This window comes from Cydia amplana, chromosome 5, assembly GCF_948474715.1.
Source record: "Cydia amplana chromosome 5, ilCydAmpl1.1, whole genome shotgun sequence".
Taxonomy (NCBI): Eukaryota; Metazoa; Arthropoda; class Insecta; order Lepidoptera; family Tortricidae; genus Cydia; species Cydia amplana.
Window position 1 is genome coordinate 13178917 of NC_086073.1, and position 25372 is coordinate 13204288.

At 38.3% G+C, this 25372-nt stretch overlaps 1 protein-coding gene across 1 annotated transcript; it reads right to left on the minus strand.

Annotated features, from left to right (window-relative positions):
- Window positions 1–1099: 1099 nt before the first annotated feature.
- LOC134648083 (long-chain fatty acid transport protein 4-like) lies at window positions 1100–22530 on the minus strand. Its single transcript, XM_063502536.1, has 12 exons — window positions 22334–22530; window positions 21162–21312; window positions 19619–19856; window positions 19030–19282; window positions 16727–16928; window positions 11531–11641; window positions 9803–9884; window positions 9286–9416; window positions 5835–5985; window positions 4890–5047; window positions 3358–3511; window positions 1100–1501 (listed from the first exon to the last, which is right to left on the minus strand). Exons 1-12 carry the CDS (start codon window positions 22495–22497, stop codon window positions 1341–1343), a joined length of 1956 nt encoding a protein of 651 aa, XP_063358606.1. The 5' UTR covers window positions 22498–22530; the 3' UTR covers window positions 1100–1340.
- Window positions 22531–25372: the final 2842 nt, after the last annotated feature.

Consider the following 25372-nt stretch of genomic DNA (forward strand, 5'->3'; position numbering starts at 1 on the left):
TACCTATATGTACCCACTGGACATTATACCTAAAGGGAAAATCTGTGAATTCAATATAAAACGAAAGTCAGAAAATATATTAACTGTATTCCGACCACAAGACTTAAAAATACTTAAACATCTGTACAATACGTATTTATAAATATAAGATTTTTGAAAAGAAAAAAAGCATTATTTTTTTCAATCATTAAAGTAAATTCTTACAAATGCGGTCAGTCTTACAAATTTATTGGAATAATGTATTTCTATTTTGTATGTAAGTACCTAAAAGAAAAAATACAAGGACAATAACTTTATGCTGATTTCATAGGTACTTATTCAATTAGTACCGCTTTAAGCATAATATCACAATACATACAAAATTACAGATTTGCATCAACACAATTACGGTAATGATAAACAAATAACAATGTTCATTATGGTGAACCTACCAACTTGTAACAGCAAATAATAAATTAACTAATTTATATAAATGGGATGATGTTGCAAGAAAATTTACAATTTTATAAAGTCCTAACCTAACTAACGTACCTACTATGTATCTAGTTCCCAGTTCTTGACCAAAACTAAAGGAAAAAAAAACAATTAAATACATCCCAAACACCAATTAAAACTACCTTTTTCTCACCTACTAAGTACCTACTACTATAAAGTTGATGTGAAAATTGCTGTCGTGTACGCGTTATCTCGTACGATGATAAATAGGACGTGTATTTGATCTTACTTCCTTAGAATAAATAATAATTAAGGTACATAGTTGATGATCACGAATCTACTATATTAAATTAGCAATTTTCGCCTCAACTCTATCTATCGAGAGCTACAAACAAAAGAATGATTTGAGTCATTTGAGTAATTCGTCCTGATATCACAACCGCTATCTTAATCGAGACAGATCTAGAAAGTACATTCAAAAGCATGTGATAGCAAAAATATAATTACATAGTAATTTTCTTTTCTATTAAATGCTTCAATAAATGGGCAATGTACAGAGTAAAGACATATATTTGCAAGTAGCCTGATTATGAAGGAAGCTTATGGCATTAAACGTGTCTAAAATATATTAATATTGTTGTAAAATAATAAAGACATGTATGTGGTAGTTGGATATGGTGTAATATATTACTGAGATACAGCCACCTAGTACATTTTAACCAACAATTTCTAATATTTTAACTATGGTTTAAGTCTTAAGCTCAGTACGGTTAATTGCTCAGAATCAACATTTAGTAAACTTTTTTCATAAATAAAGTAAGGAGGCCACTCACATAAAACTATCAAAAAACCTTCACGTCTAAACCAGACGATACGTAAAACATCTTTTACTACAAAATCCCTTTTCATATTCTTATTTGCCCTTTCACAATTTTCTCATACTCTTCCGAGCCTAGCGGTAGGTATCGGCCCAACTTCGAGTCGAGGTAGTAAAGCTTGTCTTTTTTCACTAGGGCGGGATCGAAACCTTCTTTCTGCAAGTCAGTTTTCTTCATTTTAAATGTACCTGAAAACAATAAACATGCTTTAAATTGTGTTTTAATTCAAATGTGACAAATTTTAACTCAGAAAATCTTTAAAGCGTTGGATTTTCAATTAACTTGTTAGTAAGTTTGCAAGGTTACAAAGGGCAATGGTAAAAACAGATTTAAGCAAAAAAATAAATCACACTCGTCAAAACAAAAGATAAGTGCATTTTAAGGTAAATAATATATTGAACAAACAGAAAGCGGAACATAGTGATAATAAATAAACTCGAACTTCGAACAAGTTAATAACCTCGTGTTATTCATTTATCAATTACATATTGTTGTTTACCAACAATTTACACACACACACACGGGTGACGGACGGTTGTGTGTTCTATTTGCTTGTGTTTGACAGATTTCATTAATGTCTAAAAACCTAAGTAAAGTTGGAAAAAACACTTTTACGTAGTATTTAAACTCTTCACCAAAATGTTGTTATTATAGGTAGGTATTATTTAATGTGTTTTTCAATTGTGAGGGTGAAACATTGCCCCGAACAGTCTCATTAATTCGCTACGCTACAAAGGTCCACACTGTTAACTTACAATTCGTAAACCTTATTACAAAGTCATAACGTAAAAGTTGGTAAGAAATGTTGTTGTTGGTATTTGGCGTTTATTTGAAAATAGAGCCAAGTTATTTGCTTTTACATTCCCCGCGTTTCTGAAATAACATTCCATTATTTCCATTGTCATGTCAAAACACAAAAGTTCCAAAACACTTTCGTGATATTGCTGTTTAATCTACCGTTCTTTTGTATGCATATGGCATTGCATAATTAGCAGCGATGTCTTTGGAGTCGATTAAGGATTAAAATTTAATAACTATTTTATTAATAGGAAATAAATAGTTTAGAATCGGTATTACAATGTTATACTATAAATAATTTTCGGACTAATAGTTACTGTAATATGTGATACGAGTCATCGGCACACAAAAGTCCTGAAAGTTCGTCTTTAAAATAACCTACCTGTCATGTCCTGTCCATGCATGACCCGCATGAAGACCGGACCTATGCTCGGTCGGCAGATCCTTGAACAGGTCCTGCGATTTGTCTAGTTCTCAGATCTGTAGTAAACCGAGCGAACATAGTTCAGCAGATCCTACCCCATGTCACAGAATAAATAATAGTACTATGTACAGAAGATTCACTCTCTAACAAAACGCGTCTATTAGCGCGAGCGGGCGTCCCCGTTTCGTTCCGTTAACTAATTTTAAGATTTGTTTGTTATAAGCAGGGATGTTGCGGATGCAGATTTTTTGACATCCGTGGATGCGGATGCGGATATTTAAAAACTCACATCCACGGATGCGGATGCGGATGTCAAGATTAGGTACTTAGAAAATGTCAAATATTACATTTTTAGTATTTTTTTTATTAAAAAAAACGTAACGTTAACGTTAGTATTTGTGCAAGAATATAGGTGCGTCATATTTAATAAACAGTAACTTGGCCGACTTTTCTGGATCTAGACGATTTCGTTATAGGTAATGACGAAATTACCTAGCACTTACGCCGCCGCTAAAACGTTCCTGGGCCGACTTGTTCGACATCCGCATCCGCATAAGCTCCGCATCGATTTCATGCGGATGCGGATGTTGAAAATAATACGGAAGTTCCGCGGTTGCGGATGCGGATGCGGATGTTCGCAACATCCCTGGTTATAAGTACTAACATTTATGGATCTTATGTATTCGAAATAAATAAATTGAATTGAATTGAATTGTAGCGGTGCGCGGCAACTACTATGGCTAGACACCAAAATTGGTGTGAGCCGCATGTACTAGCGACGCGACGAAATCGCCACGCCTGCCCACGATCAAATCAATGTACCTGTCATGTCCATGGTGGGCATGACGCGCAGGAAGACGGGGCGGGCGTAGGCGGGCAGGTCCTTGGCGAGGTCGGCGGCCAGCCGCGCCAGGTCCAGGCCGCCGTCGCGGGCCACCACGCCGCACATGCCCGCGCGGCCCTCCGTGTTCGGAACCTGGCCAAATTCAATTGTTTATCATTCACTCCTTGCGTCCCAGGGACTTAACCCTTAAATGCATAGTGATGCATTTATACACACAACATAAACATCAAATGTTATGCATTATTAAACAAATTCTATTTGTTCTTGTATATTATTTCAATAGTAAAACTAATAAATTTTCCGAATTATTACATAAATTTACGCAGTATTTTAATTTATAAAAGTTACATTTGTTTATAGACGAAATGTCGGAAAACTTGGAAAAACCTGGAAGTTGATGATTTTTAGTATGTGATTTGGGGCAGATTTTTCGGGGTTTGTAATTATTTTATATTTACAAATTTTATCATAGGAACATCATAAATAGTGTACCTTTCTGTTGGCAGTTAAGATTTTTCCTATACCCCTTACTAATAGCTTCATATTTCCAAAAATATGATTTAGACTATGCAACTTTTAACACTGATTTCCCAGTGAAAATCGATGATATATTTTTTTTTACTATTTTTCCTAGAAACGGCAAACAATTATGTGATATATATATTAATTTCGGGCAAAACGAAAAAATCATGTATTTAAGGGTTAAGTTTGCCTACCAAAAAAAAAGACCATTTGTTTTTAAATTTAAGACAAACCTTTTTTTCTTTAGCAGCTTTTAGAAAAAGTTCAAACTTGCTAGGTTAATCAAAATCAATGATCTCTTTTATTCTTTCGATATCCACAACTAGCAGGCGTTACATGTCTCACAGAATTTGATTGGAATTGTTGTATAGCAATATATTAGTGTGTAAGGTTTACTTACGGATATATTTGGGCCTTCGTTGCCTCACAATAAATTATTTTTGATTTTGGTTACACTACTAGACATCAATATATTATTCATGCCAAGTTTCATATTAATTTAGCATATCGTTTTAAAATTAGAGCGTAACCTCATTTGTAAAGCGGCTAGGGTGTTATGATTCTTAACACATTCATTGCCAAACACGACATCCGCGCCAGGCCACAAAAAATTGTCATATAAAGCTGTAGTACCACGATCCCGACTATCGGGTCGTCCGGCCTGGAAACGAAATCATAAAATACCCGATAGTCGGGTTTTCGGCACTGAATGGTATGTGGTTAAGTCACAGACAAGACATCCTCTAGACTGAGCATAGTAACGCTACCCCCTCTGCCACTTATACGCTAGTTTTACTCCATCTTCGAGTCAATCCCGTGCCGTGATTGGTCCGTGTCTTTGAACGGACCAATCACGGCACGGGATTCGCTCACCTCGTCCCCCCGCACCCCCGTATTTTTGGCAGCATCGGTTTCATGAAATAATTGCTCTAAACTCAGTCTAGAGGATTCCTAGTCTATGGGTTAAGTTATGTCTTGTTATCGTTACCTCGACTCCGTAAACAACAGCGTCCCTCTGGTCGGCGACGCGCGACACGGCGGACTCCACCTCGGTGGTGCTGACGTTCTCGCCGCGCCAGCGGAACGTGTCCCCGGTACGATCTCGGAAATACAAGTAGCCCAACTCGTCTGCCACTAGGATATCACCTGTAACATATCCATAGGTTTATCCAAAAATTATGGTCGCATTGCCACATTTGAATGTGTACGTCCACCTTTGTGGTGAGGAGATGGATTAAGGCTGCCGCAAGTTTCGCTGCACTCTAGATTGGATCGCACCATGGCGGTTTGGTAAAAGTGTGTGGTGACGCTACGCGGTTGTGACACTTTTCCATGTACATCAAACTGAGACTTTTACTCATAGCATTACGGTTCAATTTAGAGTGGCGAGGATACTGCTGCTTGATTTGAACTATACATTTTACAGTCGCTGACGACGATGTAACGAGTTATCGTAGCATATTATAACAACATATACTATTCTATAATTTCGCGTAGCACACGTCTCACTGAAAGTTCTGAGTGGACGCGTACTTTAATACTTCGCGCCACTGTGAACTGCATACTTGTGGTTGGACGTGGGAATTCTGTTTTTCTACGATAACTTTTTATCGTCCAAACAAAAATCTTTGAAATTCAGTAAGGATCTTGGTAATCTGTTTAGGACTATTCCCAAATTTTACGATCCGTTGTCAACAACATAAAAAGTTAGGGCTCATTTAGACGGCGCGCGAACTCGTATACGATTTTAGTTACATTGCAGACTATTGAGGTGACATCAATTCAGCCGACCGATCAAATACCGCAATGTAATGAAACTCACATGCGAGTTCTCGCACCGTCTAAATGAGCTCTAGTTTCCGATGGGTGCTAGTGCTGTAGTCTGGCGGCAGAACATTGCAGTAATACAGGGAGTATTACACTGGCTAGTTACCGGAGATGAACGCCGAGTCTCCCTTGGCGAAGACGTCCGTGACGATCTTCTTGTCGGAGGCGGACTTGTCGACGTAGCCCAGGAAGGCGCGCGCGGGGTTGTTGGCCGATATCTTGCCGATGAACACGCCCGGCTCCTCGGGCTGCGCTAACTGTAAACCATTATTAGCACTTAATAATAGGCGTTAAGCCAAGAAGTTAAAACTTAAAAGAAAACAAAAGATAGGACGCGCCGTGAAATGAAATGAAATGATTTATTAATAACAGTAGTTACATGTCAGATACCATTTTTGGTATTATACATAATTTATACATAAATTTATTGAGTACACGTTCGCAACACTGACTTATATTAGAATAGGTAGGTTAAAGAACTCTTCATAACTATAAAATAAGTGAGTCGCGAGCGACATTTTTAATTTCTTCTTAAAGCCCGCGGTGGTAGCTGCTTTTCTAATACTATCGGGCAAGCGATTGTACACGCTAGGTCCCAAAATATGGGTGAATTTCGCTGATTTGGCGAGTCGGTGTGTTTCGACTACCAGCCTATTTTTATGTCTGTTACTGCGGAGGCTGTACCTGTCGTTAGTACCTTTACATTTGAACCTGGCAATATTTTCTCGTGTGAACACCGCTATCTGATGTATGAACAGAGATGGGAGGGGAAGGATCTGATCCGTGAGAAACATGCGACGGAAAATTTGGCTATATGGCGGGTTTTAAGATGTTACACGGTGTAACTTACACCTGAATAACTCTGAAAGATTACTTCTGTTTAAAATGTTGCTAGTCAAATCCGTCGGCTATATTACTAGCTAAATTATGCTGTGGTATGCCGGGTATCGATACACAATTAAAATAAAATGAAAATGGGACACGCTTTCAGGATTTTTTTCTATCGAGCCAACTTTGACCTAGTAAGGTTTCGCTTGAAGTATTCCCTAGCAAATGTAGTGCATAATTGTTTTCCATCGTATTTTCTCGGAAATGTTCGTATTTGTCATGCTACTTCAGCCAACCTCAGTACTTTTTGTACCGAGACTGACTGAAATAGCAAGATACGTTCGTAAGTTTCCGTGAAAATACGATGGAAAATAATTATGCACTACATCTGTAGTCTAGTTTCCGTAAGTTTTTTTCATGGCATTTGACTGATGAATGACTGATTGTAGGTATAAATTGTATGAAAAAAATCGTGCCCGCGAGTTTGATATCCGAACCAGATAGTAACTGAATTGTTAAACGACAACCAGAATTACTGCAACGGCATAATGTACCGGGCAATACAGCGACATCTACTTCAGCTGTCAAATTCGAATCAAGATTTTTCAGAGATTTTACACCTCTTCAACTATTAATAACTCTTTGCCTGCGATTACTGGATTACCAAGTATTTTTTTCCTCGGGTAAATATTGCTTTATAACTATGCTGCGATTGCGGCGCCCTCTAGTAGTAAATGTGGTTTTTGTTATGTTGAACGGAAACAGATGGCGCTGTCTCGATTGATTGTTGCATTCAATACTAAATTCCAATTACATAAAGTGTGATAAATGTTCGCGTGTCATGGTTAAAGATACATAAATTAGACGTTATCTTATCTAATCCATTGATTGCCTACATTTATTTATCGCACAATGACTTCATCTGTTTTATAATAATTTCGTGATTGCTATTCTATACCTATGTGATTTATGAGATTTGTTTACGATAAACTTAAATTTAAGCCTTTGGGCTTTTATGTTGCCCCTTGGGGCTGTTCATAAATTACGTCATCTATTTTTGACGATTTTTGATCCCCCCCCCCTTAAATTCATCCAAAAATCATGCTTCAAATGACCCCGTTTCCTCCTACGTTCATCCGATGTTCAGACCAAAATTTTAATTTCTTCTTAAAGCCCGCGGTGGTAGCTGCTTTTCTAATACTATCGGGCAAGCGATTGTACACGCTAGGTCCCAAAATATGGGTGAATTTCGCTGATTTGGCGAGTCGGTGTGTTTCGACTACCAGCCTATTTTTATGTCTGTTACTGCGGAGGCTGTACCTGTCGTTAGTACCTTTACATTTGAACCTGGCAATATTTTCTCGTGTGAACACCGCTATCTGATGTATGAACAGAGATGGGAGGGGAAGGATCTGATCCGTGAGAAACATGCGACGGAAAATTTGGCTATATGGCGGGTTTTAAGATGTTACACGGTGTAACTTACACCTGAATAACTCTGAAAGATTACTTCTGTTTAAAATGTTGCTAGTCAAATCCGTCGGCTATATTACTAGCTAAATTATGCTGTGGTATGCCGGGTATCGATACACAATTAAAATAAAATGAAAATGGGACACGCTTTCAGGATTTTTTTCTATCGAGCCAACTTTGACCTAGTAAGGTTTCGCTTGAAGTATTCCCTAGCAAATGTAGTGCATAATTGTTTTCCATCGTATTTTCTCGGAAATGTTCGTATTTGTCATGCTACTTCAGCCAACCTCAGTACTTTTTGTACCGAGACTGACTGAAATAGCAAGATACGTTCGTAAGTTTCCGTGAAAATACGATGGAAAATAATTATGCACTACATCTGTAGTCTAGTTTCCGTAAGTTTTTTTCATGGCATTTGACTGATGAATGACTGATTGTAGGTATAAATTGTATGAAAAAAATCGTGCCCGCGAGTTTGATATCCGAACCAGATAGTAACTGAATTGTTAAACGACAACCAGAATTACTGCAACGGCATAATGTACCGGGCAATACAGCGACATCTACTTCAGCTGTCAAATTCGAATCAAGATTTTTCAGAGATTTTACACCTCTTCAACTATTAATAACTCTTTGCCTGCGATTACTGGATTACCAAGTATTTTTTTCCTCGGGTAAATATTGCTTTATAACTATGCTGCGATTGCGGCGCCCTCTAGTAGTAAATGTGGTTTTTGTTATGTTGAACGGAAACAGATGGCGCTGTCTCGATTGATTGTTGCATTCAATACTAAATTCCAATTACATAAAGTGTGATAAATGTTCGCGTGTCATGGTTAAAGATACATAAATTAGACGTTATCTTATCTAATCCATTGATTGCCTACATTTATTTATCGCACAATGACTTCATCTGTTTTATAATAATTTCGTGATTGCTATTCTATACCTATGTGATTTATGAGATTTGTTTACGATAAACTTAAATTTAAGCCTTTGGGCTTTTATGTTGCCCCTTGGGGCTGTTCATAAATTACGTCATCTATTTTTGACGATTTTTGATCCCCCCCCCCTTAAATTCATCCAAAAATCATGCTTCAAATGACCCCGTTTCCTCCTACGTTCATCCGATGTTCAGACCAAAATTTGATATGACGTAATTTATGAATAGCCCCCTTGCCCCCTTACAGTTTTACGCACGGTTCCTCGGAAACTAAAACTGTTTGTTAGATATATAAAGATAAAGTAAATTGTACCTGACAAAGTCCATTAACGTCCCGGATGGGCTCGCCAGTCTCCTGGTCGACCTTTATGATCGCGATCGGGTACACCCTCGGAATGATCCTGGACACGAAGCCAATCGCCCCGGGTTTGCTGTCGATGTTCACTGGAAAATAACATATTTTAGGTCATGAAATGTACTAAATATAATGCGGCGAAATTTGAACTTTATCTCCATATGATATGCTTGAATTTAAAACTGATTATTTCATAATAACGGTCTACGAAAGTTGACGAATTTATAATAACTTTATAGGTTATTCCCAGATGCTACCACCAAGTTGTTGCCATTGGTAACAATTGGCCATTTTTTCCTTGTCATCTTTTTTACCATTGTACAAAAACTGAGAAAAAAATCGTAAAAATATTGAACATTGCGAATACTTTGTTGATAACTACTGGGAATTACAAGCAGTAACTTTTGAGAAAAACATTTCCCATCAGTTACCACCAAAGTGAATTGGTGGCAATCTGGCAATGTCATATACCTACCAATGTTAGCGTTCCCTTCGGTGGCTCCATAAAACTCAGCAACGTGTTTGATGTTGAACCGTGTCACGAAGTCATTCCAAATCTGTAATGTAAGCGAAATTTCTTTTAAAATGCATACGTTATTTTCAAAATAATTTAAAAATTTTAATTTTACATAAATTTCTTTTAATAGAATATGATGATACTCGTATGTATTGAGGATACAATTGCATGAAGGAATTTGTAAACATATAAGCTCGACTTGGCGAGGGCACTGCCGTGCCCCCAGATCACGTGCATATCTAAGCTATACATTAGCAGTGAATTTGTGTATAAAAGAAAATGAGATCGCATTACTCTGGCTCTTGAGAAGGAATTTGTTCTGCAAAATATATGTACGAGGGGTATTCAAAATATTCTCGGTATGAGAATGAAAACAAACAAGTACGAAAAGTTTGATATTTTTATTTTTCAATATACTCCCCCCCTATGTTCATACACTTAAAAGATCGATCAATTATTTTTTTTAATCCCTCGTAAAAATATTTTTTATCTTTCGTGTAAAAATGCTCCTCCACTGCCGCCTTCAATGCTTCATCGTCAGAAAATTTATTTCCACGCAGATCCTTTTTAAGATTGGGGAGCAAAAAGAAGTCGCTGAGGGCTAAGTCCGGACTATACGGTGGGTGAGTAACAGTTTTAAACCCACATTCAACAATAGCTGCCTTGGCAATATGAGCAGTATGGACGGGGGCGTTGTCATGCAGAAGCAGAATACCTTTGGTTAACTTTCCTCGCCTCTTTTCTTTAATTACATCCTTTAATTGACGTAGAATGTTAGCGTAGTACTGTCCTGTGATATTTACACCTTTTTCTTTATAATCGATTAGTAATACTCCTTCACAATCCCAAAATATCGTGGCCATGACCTTGCCAGCTGAAGGGATGACCTTGAACTTCTTGGGATGAGCTGAACCCTTAATGTGCCACTGCATGGACTCTTGTTTACTCTCTGGGTCATAATGATGAACCCAGGTTTCATCTCCAGTAACTATTCTTTGCAGCACCTCATCAGGATTTTCACCGCACAGGTCAATAAAATCGGAACAACAAGCTACACGCATGTCTTTTTGAAGCCGAGTCAGCATTCGCGGAACCCATCTTGCACTTACTTTTGACATATTAAGATGGTCATGTATAATATCATGTACGGTACCAATAGAGAGATTGGTTACTTGTGCTATAGATTTTACCTTCACTCGACCATCTTCCAATATAAGTTTTTCCACTTTATCAATATTTTCTTGTGAAGTAGCTACTACAGGCCGGCCAGGTCTAGGGTCATCTTCAATACTCTCCCTTCCGCGTTTAAACTCGCTTGACCACTTTTGAATGGTAGATAAAGAAGGAGCAGACTCACGGTAAACACAATCCATTTCCTCTTTTATGGTTTTTTGATTTTTACCCTGTTTTGTCAAGAATTTTATCACGCATCGATGTTCTAATTTAGTTAACATTGTCAATTCGCACATGATGTTCATGTTTGTTCAGCAATTGCAGAAAAACAAAAGACCATCTCGGTTCGAATTATACTTTTTTTTAATGTCAATGAATAAACCTTAGCGGCCAGTAACGAAAGAAATTTTAGAAGAGGTCGTAAGATATCAATACCGAGAATATTTTGAACGCCCCTCGTACAATATTCTGTCAAAAAAATTAAGTAATTTGAACCTTAGCTCTATTCCTTACCTGAGGGCGCATGCCGTTGCCGAAAATCGTGCGAACGGAGTGCTGCTTGTCGGTCGGCGCGGGCGGCGTCGCCAGCACGTAGCGGCACATCTCACCAATGTAGTGCGCCACCTGGCGACAATATAGTGGAGTCATCATCATCATAGGTACTTTGAGAGCCTGGTGATGTCGGTGATTTATAATGATTTGCTATTTTCGACTTTTTACAAATTATATTAAAGGCTATACCCGTGTAAGGGAACAAAATATGCCCCTGACGTTATTAGCCAATGAATATATCCTATGTATTGGTAATAATGATAGTTATTAATCTGCCAAGTTTTATCTCATAATTATTGACAGTTTTCTTGCAATGTCACTTGAAAGTTTTTTTTACTTTTCTAAATATCTTGAAAACTACTGGTCCGTTTCTTTTGTGATTAACGTATGTTGTTAATGGCATGAAGAGGAATAAATTCGCAAAAAACACGACGTCTCTAGGTCAACATTAACTTGGTCATTTTTGATGTTAAATATTACAAACTTTTTTTTTGACACTTGTGAGTCAGCGACACCCACCTATTTTTTTACACTGATGTGACATCTCTTTCCGTACAAATATATATTGGCCTGAAATGAATCGGCTTGGAGCAACATGGTGATTTTTTTTTAATTTTATGTATACCGGCCTAGTACATCACCAAGGTATACACGTAGGTATAGGTACTACGAGTATATTTTATATAAATCTTCATTATTCTACAGATTATTTAAGCGTACCTATAGTGCGTTATGGAGTACATTCTAGGAATTGACTATCCTGAATCTACATTAAAAGTTAATTTAAAATGAAAATGTTCTATTTATTAATCAACATTACAAACGTAAAACCTCTAGCTGAATAAGCTGTTTAAAAGAGATTATTCATGTCAGTATCAGATACCAAGGGCTTGCCAAACCGATTCAAAAGATATGATGCTATACGGTGTATAAATGTTTTATAAAATATAACCCACAGGTATCTAAAATTAAAACATTTTTTTTTAACAGTAGTAAAATAAATTAAAGTTAATCTCATAAATACTGGTACGAAACAGTTGTTTATAACTTACTGTACGAGGGGCGTTCAAAATATTCTCGGTATTGATATCTTACGACCTCTTCTAAAATTTCTTTCGTTACTGGCCGCTAAGGTTTATTCATTGACATTAAAAAAAAGTATAATTCGAACCGAGATGGTCTTTTGTTTTTCTGCAATTGCGGAACAAACATGAACATCATGTGCGAATTGACAATGTTAACTAAATTAGAACATCGATGCGTGATAAAATTCTTGACAAAACAGGGTAAAAATCAAAAAACCATAAAAGAGGAAATGGATTGTGTTTACCGTGAGTCTGCTCCTTCTTTATCTACCATTCAAAAGTGGTCAAGCGAGTTTAAACGCGGAAGGGAGAGTATTGAAGATGACCCTAGACCTGGCCGGCCTGTAGTAGCTACTTCACAAGAAAATATTGATAAAGTGGAAAAACTTATATTGGAAGATGGTCGAGTGAAGGTAAAATCTATAGCACAAGTAACCAATCTCTCTATTGGTACCGTACATGATATTATACATGACCATCTTAATATGTCAAAAGTAAGTGCAAGATGGGTTCCGCGAATGCTGACTCGGCTTCAAAAAGACATGCGTGTAGCTTGTTGTTCCGATTTTATTGACCTGTGCGGTGAAAATCCTGATGAGGTGCTGCAAAGAATAGTTACTGGAGATGAAACCTGGGTTCATCATTATGACCCAGAGGGTAAACAAGAGTCCATGCAGTGGCACATTAAGGGTTCAGCTCATCCCAAGAAGTTCAAGGTCATCCCTTCAGCTGGCAAGGTCATGGCCACGATATTTTGGGATTGTGAAGGAGTATTACTAATCGATTATAAAGAAAAAGGTGTAAATATCACAGGACAGTACTACGCTAACATTCTACGTCAATTAAAGGATGTAATTAAAGAAAAGAGGCGAGGAAAGTTAACCAAAGGTATTCTGCTTCTGCATGACAACGCCCCCGTCCATACTGCTCATATTGCCAAGGCAGCTATTGTTGAATGTGGGTTTAAAACTGTTACTCACCCACCGTATAGTCCGGACTTAGCCCTCAGCGACTTCTTTTTGCTCCCCAATCTTAAAAAGGATCTGCGTGGAAATAAATTTTCTGACGATGAAGCATTGAAGGCGGCAGTGGAGGAGCATTTTTACACGAAAGATAAAAAATATTTTTACGAGGGATTAAAAAAAATAATTGATCGATCTTTTAAGTGTATGAACATAGGGGGGGAGTATATTGAAAAATAAAAATATCAAACTTTTCGTACTTGTTTGTTTTCATTCTCATACCGAGAATATTTTGAATACCCCTCGGTATGCCTAGGCTTGATCCTGCTCACGTCTCTTGAATCACCCTGTATATTTGTACGGAAAGAGATGTCACATCAGTGTAAAAAAAATGGTGGGTGTCGCTGACTCACAAGTGTCAAAAAAAAAAGTTTGTAATATTTGACATCAAAAATGACCAAGTTAATGTTGACCTAGAGACGTCTTGTTTTTTGCGAATTTATTCCTCTTCATGCCATTAACAACATACGTTAATCACAAATGAAACGGACCAGTAGTTTTCAAGATATTTAGAAAAGTAAAAAAAAAATTTCAAGTGACATTGCAAGGAAACTGTCAATAATTATGAGATAAAACTTGGCAGATTAATAACTATCATTATTACCAATACATAGGATATATTCATTGGCTAATAACGTCAGGGGCATATTTTGTTCCCTTACACGGGTATAGCCTTTTAAAACGAGCGTACTGGCCTTCTACTTTACATAGCTACCCGCTTATTTATAAAATTCTTTATGAATTAATCTATTGAATTTAAATAATTAGTAGCCTCATCACCATCAGATAAAAATATCTAAGTACCTATAATTCTACATATTTTACGATAAATTCTTTATTAATTCATCTATTGAACTAAATTAATAGGTGGCCTCATCAGATAAAGACATCTACCTATAGTTCTACATAATTCCGCCGTCAAGTCGTTCACTCTACGTGTACAGCTAGACTAGCGTCAGTGTTTACAGATGCCTCTCATCAAACCGGTACTATGCACGTGTTTTATTGCAAGCTATATTATCGGAGTTGGGTTGCGCAGGTACCTAATACCTATTTACTATCAAGGATTTATCTGGAAACGTTTTATGAAAATATATATACTTACATGGAAAAATTAGGTGGGGGTTGCATCGTTAATCGATTAAAAATCTGGCATAACATGGTTGTGCGCCTTCATAGAATTGTACAGCGAGCTGCAAAAGTGCATACCCAAGTAGGTATGCATAAGTATGATTCCATTCATACAGTGAGTATGCACTTTTGCAGCTGTGTAAGTACATACGAAATGAGCAATACCACTTCACAATGGCAATCCATGAAAAAACTTCACGAAAGAAATATATGTACTTATGTAGAAATACTAGAAATGTAGATACATTTCTCACTATACAATACATACAGTATAGCTACAATTCGGGCATCTTAAAAAAATGGAACTAAGTATACATTTATTTACATACGCAGCATCGTATTAATACAACATTGACCTCCACACAGTTCACACATCTGACAACCGTATTACATCTGATATGTACTCGTAATCGGCTGTTCACCCGACTTCTTATCACATCGCGCTGTCAGAGAAAACAAGGAATTTCACGCAACTACTTGTTTATTTCTGCCACTTAAAGGCAGATTTCTTGAACACCACGTATAACATACATATATTATGTCGATTATATGCACACGAGTCCAGTTGAAAGGCTTACGACGTAAGATTAAGCAGTGACCGTGAAGTTCAATATTTTTCCATATCAGACCGGTTTTCTTACTCGGTAACGAATATTATTACCACTCTCCTCGTTAATCCATTATCAGACACAGAGATAATAGCTATAACAATACCAATTAAAAAAACAATTAACTATGTACCTATTTTCAATTAACAATCATTCAATTGTCCAACAGGTCTCCATCGCCATACAGCGGGGTAACGCTGCTAGTGTCATGGGGACCTTTGGACCTGGCATGCCTCAGAACGGGTTATAGTTCAAGTTTTGTACGTATTTATATTACCGAAATAAATGTTTCTATTAAAGAATAAAATAAAATTAACCACAATATTAACCTAGTATAATTAAAGTATTTGATCTACCTATCCCATAAAATGCAATAGGTATATACAAGTCTTTTGACGAGACTCTAACTATTGAAGAGGACAATCAATACGAACTCCCTAGATGTTCAAGGTGAACGGACATAGTTAATGGTAATTACAGATTCAAGGCTGCTGCTACTAATAACGTAAGTATACAACTTACATCGATTACAGTCATTTTTTTATTATATAACACTTCGTTTAATTTGTTTAATATAAACTTCATTTAAGACACACAATTTTAGTCTATAAAACCTCACATTTATCCCTGAAACTCCGCTTTAACTCTTTCCCGCATATACAGGACTTAAATTAGGCTCAACTAAGCAGTACAACTCGCGACTTTGTACAGGCAGTTCTCTAGTATAAGAATCTACTACGTTTTATACAGCTAGGACAATGATTTATTAACTCAAGATATGTTATAGGCGTTCCATAATTGAAGCGTTTACCTTGTGACAAATTGTACAAGTTGCCTTTAGTCGCACCTGGGCAAGCGCGAGAAATGTGCACGTGCTAACGAGCTCCCACACTGGTTCCCATTCACCGAAAGAGACAAGCTCATGTTTAACAACGATTATTACAAAGATGAATGGAATGCGAAAATTAATCAAAAATAACAGATATCTTCGTAGGTATAGACATAATTACTATTTTTTGTGTTCCTTATGTATACCTATAACCTATCTTTAGTTATATCAGGGTGATTCGCCTGTAACTGGCCACCCTACACTAAAAATGAATTCTATTCACCTATAAACAGAATTCATATTAGTATAAGGTGGCTAGTTATTGAAGGCTGGCCAGTTATTGAAACCTTATACTAAAATGAATTTTGTTTATAAGTGAATAGAATTCATTTTTAGTTTAGGGTGGCCAGTTAATGGCGAATTAGCCTATGATTGAGCTAGGATAGCGACGTGGTGGACGTGGACGTGGAAGTCTGGCTCACCGTAGCTTTATATTTGATGCAGTCCGGGAAGTACTGCGAGGCGGAGAACTTGGCCTTCACCGCCACCGTGCAGCCGAAGAGCAGCGCTTGTCCGACGCTGATGACGCCTCCGGCGGTGTGGTACAGCGGCAGGGGGCAGTACACGGTGTCATCGGGGGTTATACCGCCCAGGTAGTGGAGGCCCGCTGCCATGAAAACGAATCTGTGGGGGAAATGATGATGATCCTTCCGACCGATTTCGGCCATGGCGACCACTTCGACTCCTAGTTTGCTCGGCGCTCGTGCGCCCGAAGATGGCTGACTTAGTGTAAGGCCTGAGTGGACGCTCGAGTTGGGCGTGCAACGGGGCGGGGCGTGCGGCGTGCATGTTAAACAAATGCAAACATATAGGAGCGGCCTTAGTGCACGCTGCTCAAATTACTCCTGGCCCCGACGCCACGCTGCACGCCCCGCCGAACGCTCCGCTTCGAGCGTCCACTCATGCCTTACACTTAGCCGATCTTCGTGGTGAACCCCAGTTACGGAGGAGTAAATAAAAAGCTTCGATCGTAACCAGGTTACGAAACCCCGGTTACGTAATAGACGGCCGAAGGGGAACCCCCACGCACATTGAGAGCACGTGAGGACACCAGCCACGTAGTGGTAGTGAATGGGAACGGGCTGGCGCGTTTTCGGCTCGTCGCGTTTAGCGTCGAGGTAAAATAGAATAGTACTCGTATTGTAGCAAATTTAGCTAGTTTAAACACATCCTGAGAAAGTACTATGAAAAACCAGTCTTTTGGGTTATAATCGTCCAATTGAAAAACACGAATTATCGCGGTTTTTAAGATTTTGACACAGTTGCGTTCGACGCTCGAGGTCACAAACTAGGATTATTCATTGGGCCAACATCATAAATAAACAAAGCAAAAATCAGAACTATCAGATTTTAGGCAAAGAAAGGAACCCCGTAATTCCAGGCGACAAAGTTACTGGATTAAAGTACCACAAAAGGTGTCGTTTTCAAAAAAACCACATTGTCGACTGCCATAAGGACTTTTTGAGAGGTTATTTGTAAAAAGATACAAGCAAATTTCGTCCTTAAGGTAAGCTACAATGTGGTACCTTTTTACTTATTTATCATGTTGAGTCAACATTCTAGTCATTTCTAATGTATTAACATTGTTGACCTTATACATTTTTTACCGTACCTATACCTAAAATGTCATTCAATAGAACTTGCTAACTATGTAAACAAACCGCCATACTAAAATTGACAATTGACTGTCAATTTACTAGTAACTTTTGTTTACATAGTTAGCAAGTTCTATTGAATGACATTATATACAGAGTGGTGTTATAATTCGGATATAACATAAAATGATTATAAAGCTGAACAAGACTTCAACGATTCCACTGCATATTTCTCTTATTTTACGTAACAAAGTCCTTGAACTCAAGTAAGTAGTAGTTTACACACACAGTATACCTACAAATGTAAATGTACAGACATCAAAAACAAGTTTACTATTAGGTAATGATTTATGATGATAGATAAAAAAAAATTAAAGAGCCGTTTATCTTCCAAAGTGAAACACACGTTAAGATTTAGGCCTAGAATAAATATACCTATACAATACATTCAACTGAATTTATTTTCTTGTTAATCTAACTATGTATTGAAAGGCTCTAGAATGTAGGTACATTTTATAGCCATATTATATATTTAACGAGCCTGAACATTGCACGTTAGGTAGGCTAGGTGAAAGCATCTGGCTATAACTGACACTGGAAGTGAAAGTCGCGCTTTACATGTCAGACTAAAATTATACATATATGAACATATTCCCTGCCCGCGACTTCATCCACGTAGAAATCCTAAGACTATATCCCCCCCTCCCTCGCTCCTGTTAGTATTACCATACTAACTTCATGTCCCATTAGGGAGTGAACCTCAGAGGATGACTCCTGAGAGTCCTGGGATATAAAAAACACTTGAAAAAGTATCCAGGCTGTATACCAATGAGTTTTTCGGAACTTATGTACGAAATATCTTTTGATATTTACCACTAGCTTTTCGGTGAAGGTAAACATCGTGAGGAAACCTGCATACATCTGCAAAGAAATTCAAAGGTGTATGTGAAGTCCCCAATCCGCATTGGGCTAGCATGGGGACTATAGCCCAAGCCCTCTCGCGCATGAGAGGAGGCCTGTGCCCAGCAGTGGGACGTATATAGGCTCAAATTATTTTTATTTAATTATTATGCTGTATAAGTCATACAAACATTCAAACCCTCGATTAAAGATTATAATTTTAGACATACCTGGAGCTTGAAATAACGGCAGCCTTAGGTAATCCAGTGGTACCAGATGTGTAGATGTATAGAAGTCTTCCATGGAAGCCATCAGCATCAGCCAAGGCCCACGGAGCAGGCGGCGTGGTCTCCAGTAAAGACGTCAGGTCAGGGACCTGGTCGCCGCTCGCCTTGGCCTCAGGGTGGGCGGTATTGAGGGGCCGGTGAACAAACTTGAATAATTTCAGTGATGGACTCAATTGGCCTACTACCTCTTGAATTGCTGAAACACATTATTTTTTAAGCCTCTTTCTTTCCCTACTACTTTTCTTTCAGAAATCCATTGTATGCAAAATAATTACATTTACGAGAAAGTTAAGTTGACCAGCACATTGAATTGATTTAAACAATAGACTAAAAAAATAATAATCATGAAAGCTTTTGGTGTACTTATAGTTCTGCTAAAAATTAGAGAAGACCGGACTGCAAGGACGAGCAACAGTGTTTGCTTTATGCATAAATGTAGTGACTAATAAAATAATATTATATAAACAAAAGCCAGTGATTATAATCAGCTACAACTTCATAACAATAGTCGCGTCAATTACGCAATAATTACCGGTTTGATATTCCTCTGAGAATATGACCACATCGCAATTAGCGACGTTGACGGAGTGTATTAACGCGTTGCCACGCTGATTAGTGTTGATGAGCGGGCAGACGGCGCCGAGCCGGGCCGCCCCCAGCCAGGTGCTGGGCAGTTGGGGGCAGTTACTCATCAGGACGCCCACTACGCTGCCCTTCTTTACGCCTTGCGCTCTCAGCACGGCAGTCACGCGCAAGCTGAAGTCTTCCACCTTAAAAGTATATTAAATTTATGCTATAACCACTGTGTCACACTCGTGTAAACAATATTTTACTTGAATGTGACTGTGCGGTATTATTTTACATCGTATGAATTTTACAGCTGATAATAGTGATAATTCAAATCTACTATGTGTCATTAACATGGCATTGATTTAACCTCCTAAGACCCTGCGTACAAATTTTTGTACAATTCCAAAACAAAAAATTCAACTTTCATTGAGTAACTAAGGGTTCCAAATTCAAAAACAACAAATGCTTCTGGGTGTCATGAGGTTTTAAAAAGTAAAATTATTATGTCCCTATTGTAAATATGTTTAATGATGGGTCACACAGTTTGTTTGATTGCATTATTAATAAAAGAGGAGTTTCTTTTCTGGTATAATCCATACATAACTGTAAGAATAATAAAGTATACATGCATGATTATAAAAAATATTTTTGCACTCATATTCAGTGCAATCTTAGTTTAATTTTCAAGTAATATTTCTGACAGGTGCTTTACTTTAGTAACGAATTGTCCATAAGTCGCTCTGTGACCTGTAGAACTCACGGTAAGCTTCATAAGCTAAAATATGTAAAACTAAAATAGTTATTTGTACAACAAGAGATCAAAGTTTGATATTTCTTCGAGTGCTTATTTTGAGTCCCGTGCAAGCGAAAGATTCTATACTAGATTCACGAGCATAGCGAGTGAATCTAATTTAGAATCTTGAGCGTAGTAAGGAACTCAAAAGCGCACAAGATGTAAATAACTTTGATCTCGTGTAGTTCACAAAACTTTTCACCTCAGCAGTGAGAACATATTAGAGAACCCGAAAAACGTATTCCTTCTTCATCACTTACCTCTATTCACTCATGTTTTCTTAAGATATACCAACAATTAAATTTTCACCTCAGCAGCTCGAACAAGGGTACTTTGCTACTTAAAAACAGTGAGCAAAATCGCATTTTGCTCATTTTGTCTCACTCAGTGAGCAAAATGCGATTTTGCTCACTGTTTTTAAGTAGCAAAGTACCCTTGTTCTAGCTGCTGAGGTGAAAAATACTTTGTTGAGTCATTATCACAGTGAACTCACAGTGGTCTTAAGTGGGACTGGCACTTAAGTCCACTGCCAATTTCCACCAATTTGACCATTTTAGAAAAAACTAAAGGACAGAAAAATTATATCTAACTGCCGAACCTGCGAATTTAATGAGAATCCCTACATGTGAAAGCATCTCCTGCTTTTCCTGGGGATTTGCGAATAGGTATGGCCAGGGAATGAGATTTTTCAGGAATGACACAGTTATAGTACCTCCTTAAAAGTCCACACTTCATCTTGATATAGAAAGCATGGTTTGTTTGGATGACGCCCCACAGTCTCATGGAATGCATCTGGAATTGTCCAGTTTTTCTTCGTTAACTGCCTCGTCAGCCATAGCAGTTTTATGTAGCATATTAGGGCTCTAAAACCAATAACATAACATGAGTATAATCGATCAATTATAGCTTTACCAGATCTATGACTCCTAAAGAATGCAAAAATCCAAAAATATTGAAACAAATCAGAATATATAAAAAATTCAATTATGAACTCTGAGAAAAAAATGTCTTTACTATTTTCAGTAGCCTTATATCAACCGGGATATGGACCTTACCTTTTGTATTGTTTTTGAGCTCCCGATAACAGTACAAAATAATACAAAAGGTAATCAATCACAGACCATATCTCGGTCGATGTAAGTCTACTGAAACTAACCATCAATCATTCAAAACTGTCTTAGCCATGTATGTAATTTAGCAATAATAAATTGTAGGTATTTTGACTTACAATTGAATATACACAAAATTAAACATGTAAGTGAATATCGTCAGGTGACAAGCAAAAGTCACTAATTACTATAAAATATTTAAACAAAAATCAACCTTCTTTCCATACTAATATGGTTCACTATGGCTATGAACTTGTGGTGGTACTTAGTGAGTTTTGCTTGTCACCTGACGATATTCACTTACATGTTTAATTTTGTGTATATTCAATTGTAAGTCAAAACATACAGAAAGAATCAACTTATTGTTAGTCATGGACTACAGACATATTTTTGTCACCTTCCCCTAAAAAATTTAGCAAATAATATTAATTTTCATACTAAATATCAAATTGTATTTGTATTGTATCAAATACATAAGAATAAACAACATCTTGCTATTCATAAAAGTCATAAATAAAGACATTATTCTCAATAATATTTTTAGATAGATAGAGATCTTTATTTTGGATCCAATGTACATATTTAAATGTTTGTTCCTCATGATCTCATGTTTGTGATAAAACAGGCTCATGAATACAAAGGTCAATTTGATAGTACAATGTTAATTTGGTCTATTACAGTTAACTTTAATTTATCACTTGAATTTTAATTCCTATTGCCTAATTACAGCTGACTTTAGTAAAGCATTGATGACGTGCATAATCGGGAAACTCACGCAATATCCCTCGGGGCAGTCCTTAGGGCGACGTAGCACCATCTCCAGTGGAACAAAGCAACATACACTAACACTAAACTAACAGAGAATGTTAAAGTCGAGAGAAAGCCGTAAAAGAGACAAACGGCACATGCCGCGATTACAGCGGCCCCGACGATTAACATCACGACTTGCTTTCGCCACGAGTAGCGGCTTACTGAGCGCCAGCGGCGACCCAGTCGACCCACGGTTGTAGCGGGATTTTGCCTTTAGTAGCCGATAAGTGGATCGTAGCGAATTCGCGGACGCTCTTCACAATCTTCACATCAGTAGGTAAGTACCATTCAAGTGACGGGCGTTTAACCTAAGGTACTTGGTTATAATGACTCCAGCAAGTACTCAAATGTTCTCAACTGCGTATGTAAGGAGAATACAGATAGAAACAGGTATTGTAGCAACAACTTCTGTAATTGTTGCAGTAGTTAAAATAAATGAGTGATTGTTGACTTGACTGACCTTAGAAGGTAGGATCCTAAAAAAAAAATACTGGATTCATGTGACTGACAGATGACATTTTATTATGACATTTGATTCCGTCGAGAATTGGAGTCCGGTTAATGCTCAACCCAGGAATGTACAGCCCAATAATTGGCGTCCACTTTTTTGGACGCGAATTATTGGGTTGTACATTATTGCCCTGTCCAAACAGTGGCTTCATATTATTGGCACGGACCAAGCTTGTACACCCTGATAACGCTCAACCCAATAATACACGACCCAATAATACGAATCCATTTAGTGAACGCCGAATATTGGTCGCATATTATTGGCCCGTACCGATAATGCTCGACCTGGGATTGCTCAACCCAGGAATGTACAGCCCAATAATTGGCGTCCACTTTTCGTTGCAAACCACAGACTATAAATATTTGACACATAGAGTGATATTCTAGGGATGGGACGACGATTTTTAAGTTTACGATTCAATAATGTTGTCATGCGCAAAAAATAAAGCAAATACTGTACTGGTATTATGATGTATTATAGCTGGTCAACCAAATCTTGTCAGTAAAAAAAGGCGCGAAATTCATATTTTCTATGGGACGTTATCCCTTCGCGCCTACATTTTTCAAATTTGCCGCCTTTTTCTACTGTCAAGATCTGGTTGACCAAGTATATAAATTATAGTTTGTCAAAGGACTGTCTCATTTCAAACATAGACAGAGAGAATCATACTGTCTTTGTCTTACACTAGTACTAGCACCCAAAAGAAAAGGATGAGTATAGTTTATAGGATGAGTATTTTTTTGTGGTAACACACTATCGCACCGCCCGCGACCTTGGTGCGTGGCACCCATAAGTGAGAGCAAGAAAGAGATATCTGTCTCTCGCTCTTATTTATGGGTGCGACGCACCAAGGTCGCGTTACGGTGCGGTGCGATAGTGTGTTATCACTTTTATGTACTTACAATTTGGTTTGACCAACTATATATTTCTTTGTCATTCATAAGCCCCCTCCACACTCATGCGCGAATCGAGGCGCGAAGCCGCGAACGCGAGTGCGGAGTCGATTTCGCAGAGTGTGGAGGGGGCCTAAGGTGGAAGTTCGTGGAAGGATATTATGGTCTTGTTACGGAGCTCCTGGATGTGGTGGTGCAATTTAGGAGGATGTCGTCGGCGTATTGCATGATTGTGGTTGCCATTTTGGTTGTTTTAAGCCCCCTCCAGACAATGTGCGTGAATCACGGCGGGATAACGCGAACGGGAGTGTGGAGGGGGCTTTAGAGGCGGTCCAGATTTTAAGGCCCCAGTACACAATGGGCCATCGCCGGCCACTCCAAGAGACGCAGCCATGCGGTAGAATGAGATAGCAATATCTCTTGCTCCCTCAAACGCATAAATGCGTCCCTTGGAGTGGCCGGCGATGGCCCATTGTGTACTGGGGCCATAGCAGGTATAGCTGGTCAACCAAATCTTGTCAGTAAAAAAAGGCGCGAAATTCAAATTTTCTATGGGACGATATTCCTTCGCGCCTACATTTTTCAAATTTGCCGCCTTTTTCTACTGTCAAGATCTGGTTGACCAAGTATAGTATCCTATAGAAGTGGTCTACGCGTGCCTCCGTGAAGGACAAAACATACGCAATGCGACGCTATGAATGCTATGATTGGTCGAATTTATTCGTTGCTTACCATAATCCAAACTAAATTATGGTGGGGAATAAAAAAAAATGTGAGACTGTGACAAGGACAAACAATAATAGCGCTTTCGCTGCTACTCCTACTGAAAGTTACATAAGACTATCCTCATATATATATTATACTACTCTTTGCATAAGACTATCCCGTTCTGTCAGTTATCCCTACCACTCTTGCCCAATCTTGTTTAATACTAGATTCATGACTGGGGCCTTTACATTATTGGTCCCAGCACTGAGCCCAAGTCGTAACACACTACCGCACCGCACCGATTTTTGCGCGCCCATAAGTGAGACCGAGAAACATATATCTCTTTCTCGCTCTCACATATTGTTGCGGCGCAACGTGGCCTTGGTGCGGTGCGGTAGTGTGTTATGGCTATTATGTTTTCCGGCAAAGATTTCAAGGATATGATAGCCTGGCCGCACAAGCACGGAATTTTCATTCGGTTTCCGTACGGAATATCAGGTGGGAACGGGACGTCCCTCTACAAATGCATAGCGCTGTCTAGAGCTTGCACATGTAAATTCCGTGGGTGTGCGGCCAAGCTATAGCCCCCTCCAGACTCCAGAGTATGGAGGTGGCTTAGCAAAAGAAGTAAGCCCCCATTCGCACGGCAGCTTTTTTAACGCGCGTTAAAAAAGCGTTTGAATGACACAAATGGATACATGTGTATTTATTGACACGACAGCGGTGGCGCTTTTTATCAAGCGTTATTGGATTTCAAACTTTATGCCTTGGTTGTTAAATCGAATTTAGAGTGCGGACAGATTCAAGCGCTTTTTTAACGCGCGTTGAAAAAGCTGCCGTGCGAATGGGGGCTAAGGCCCCATACTCACGAGCGCTTTTCAATTCAATTCAA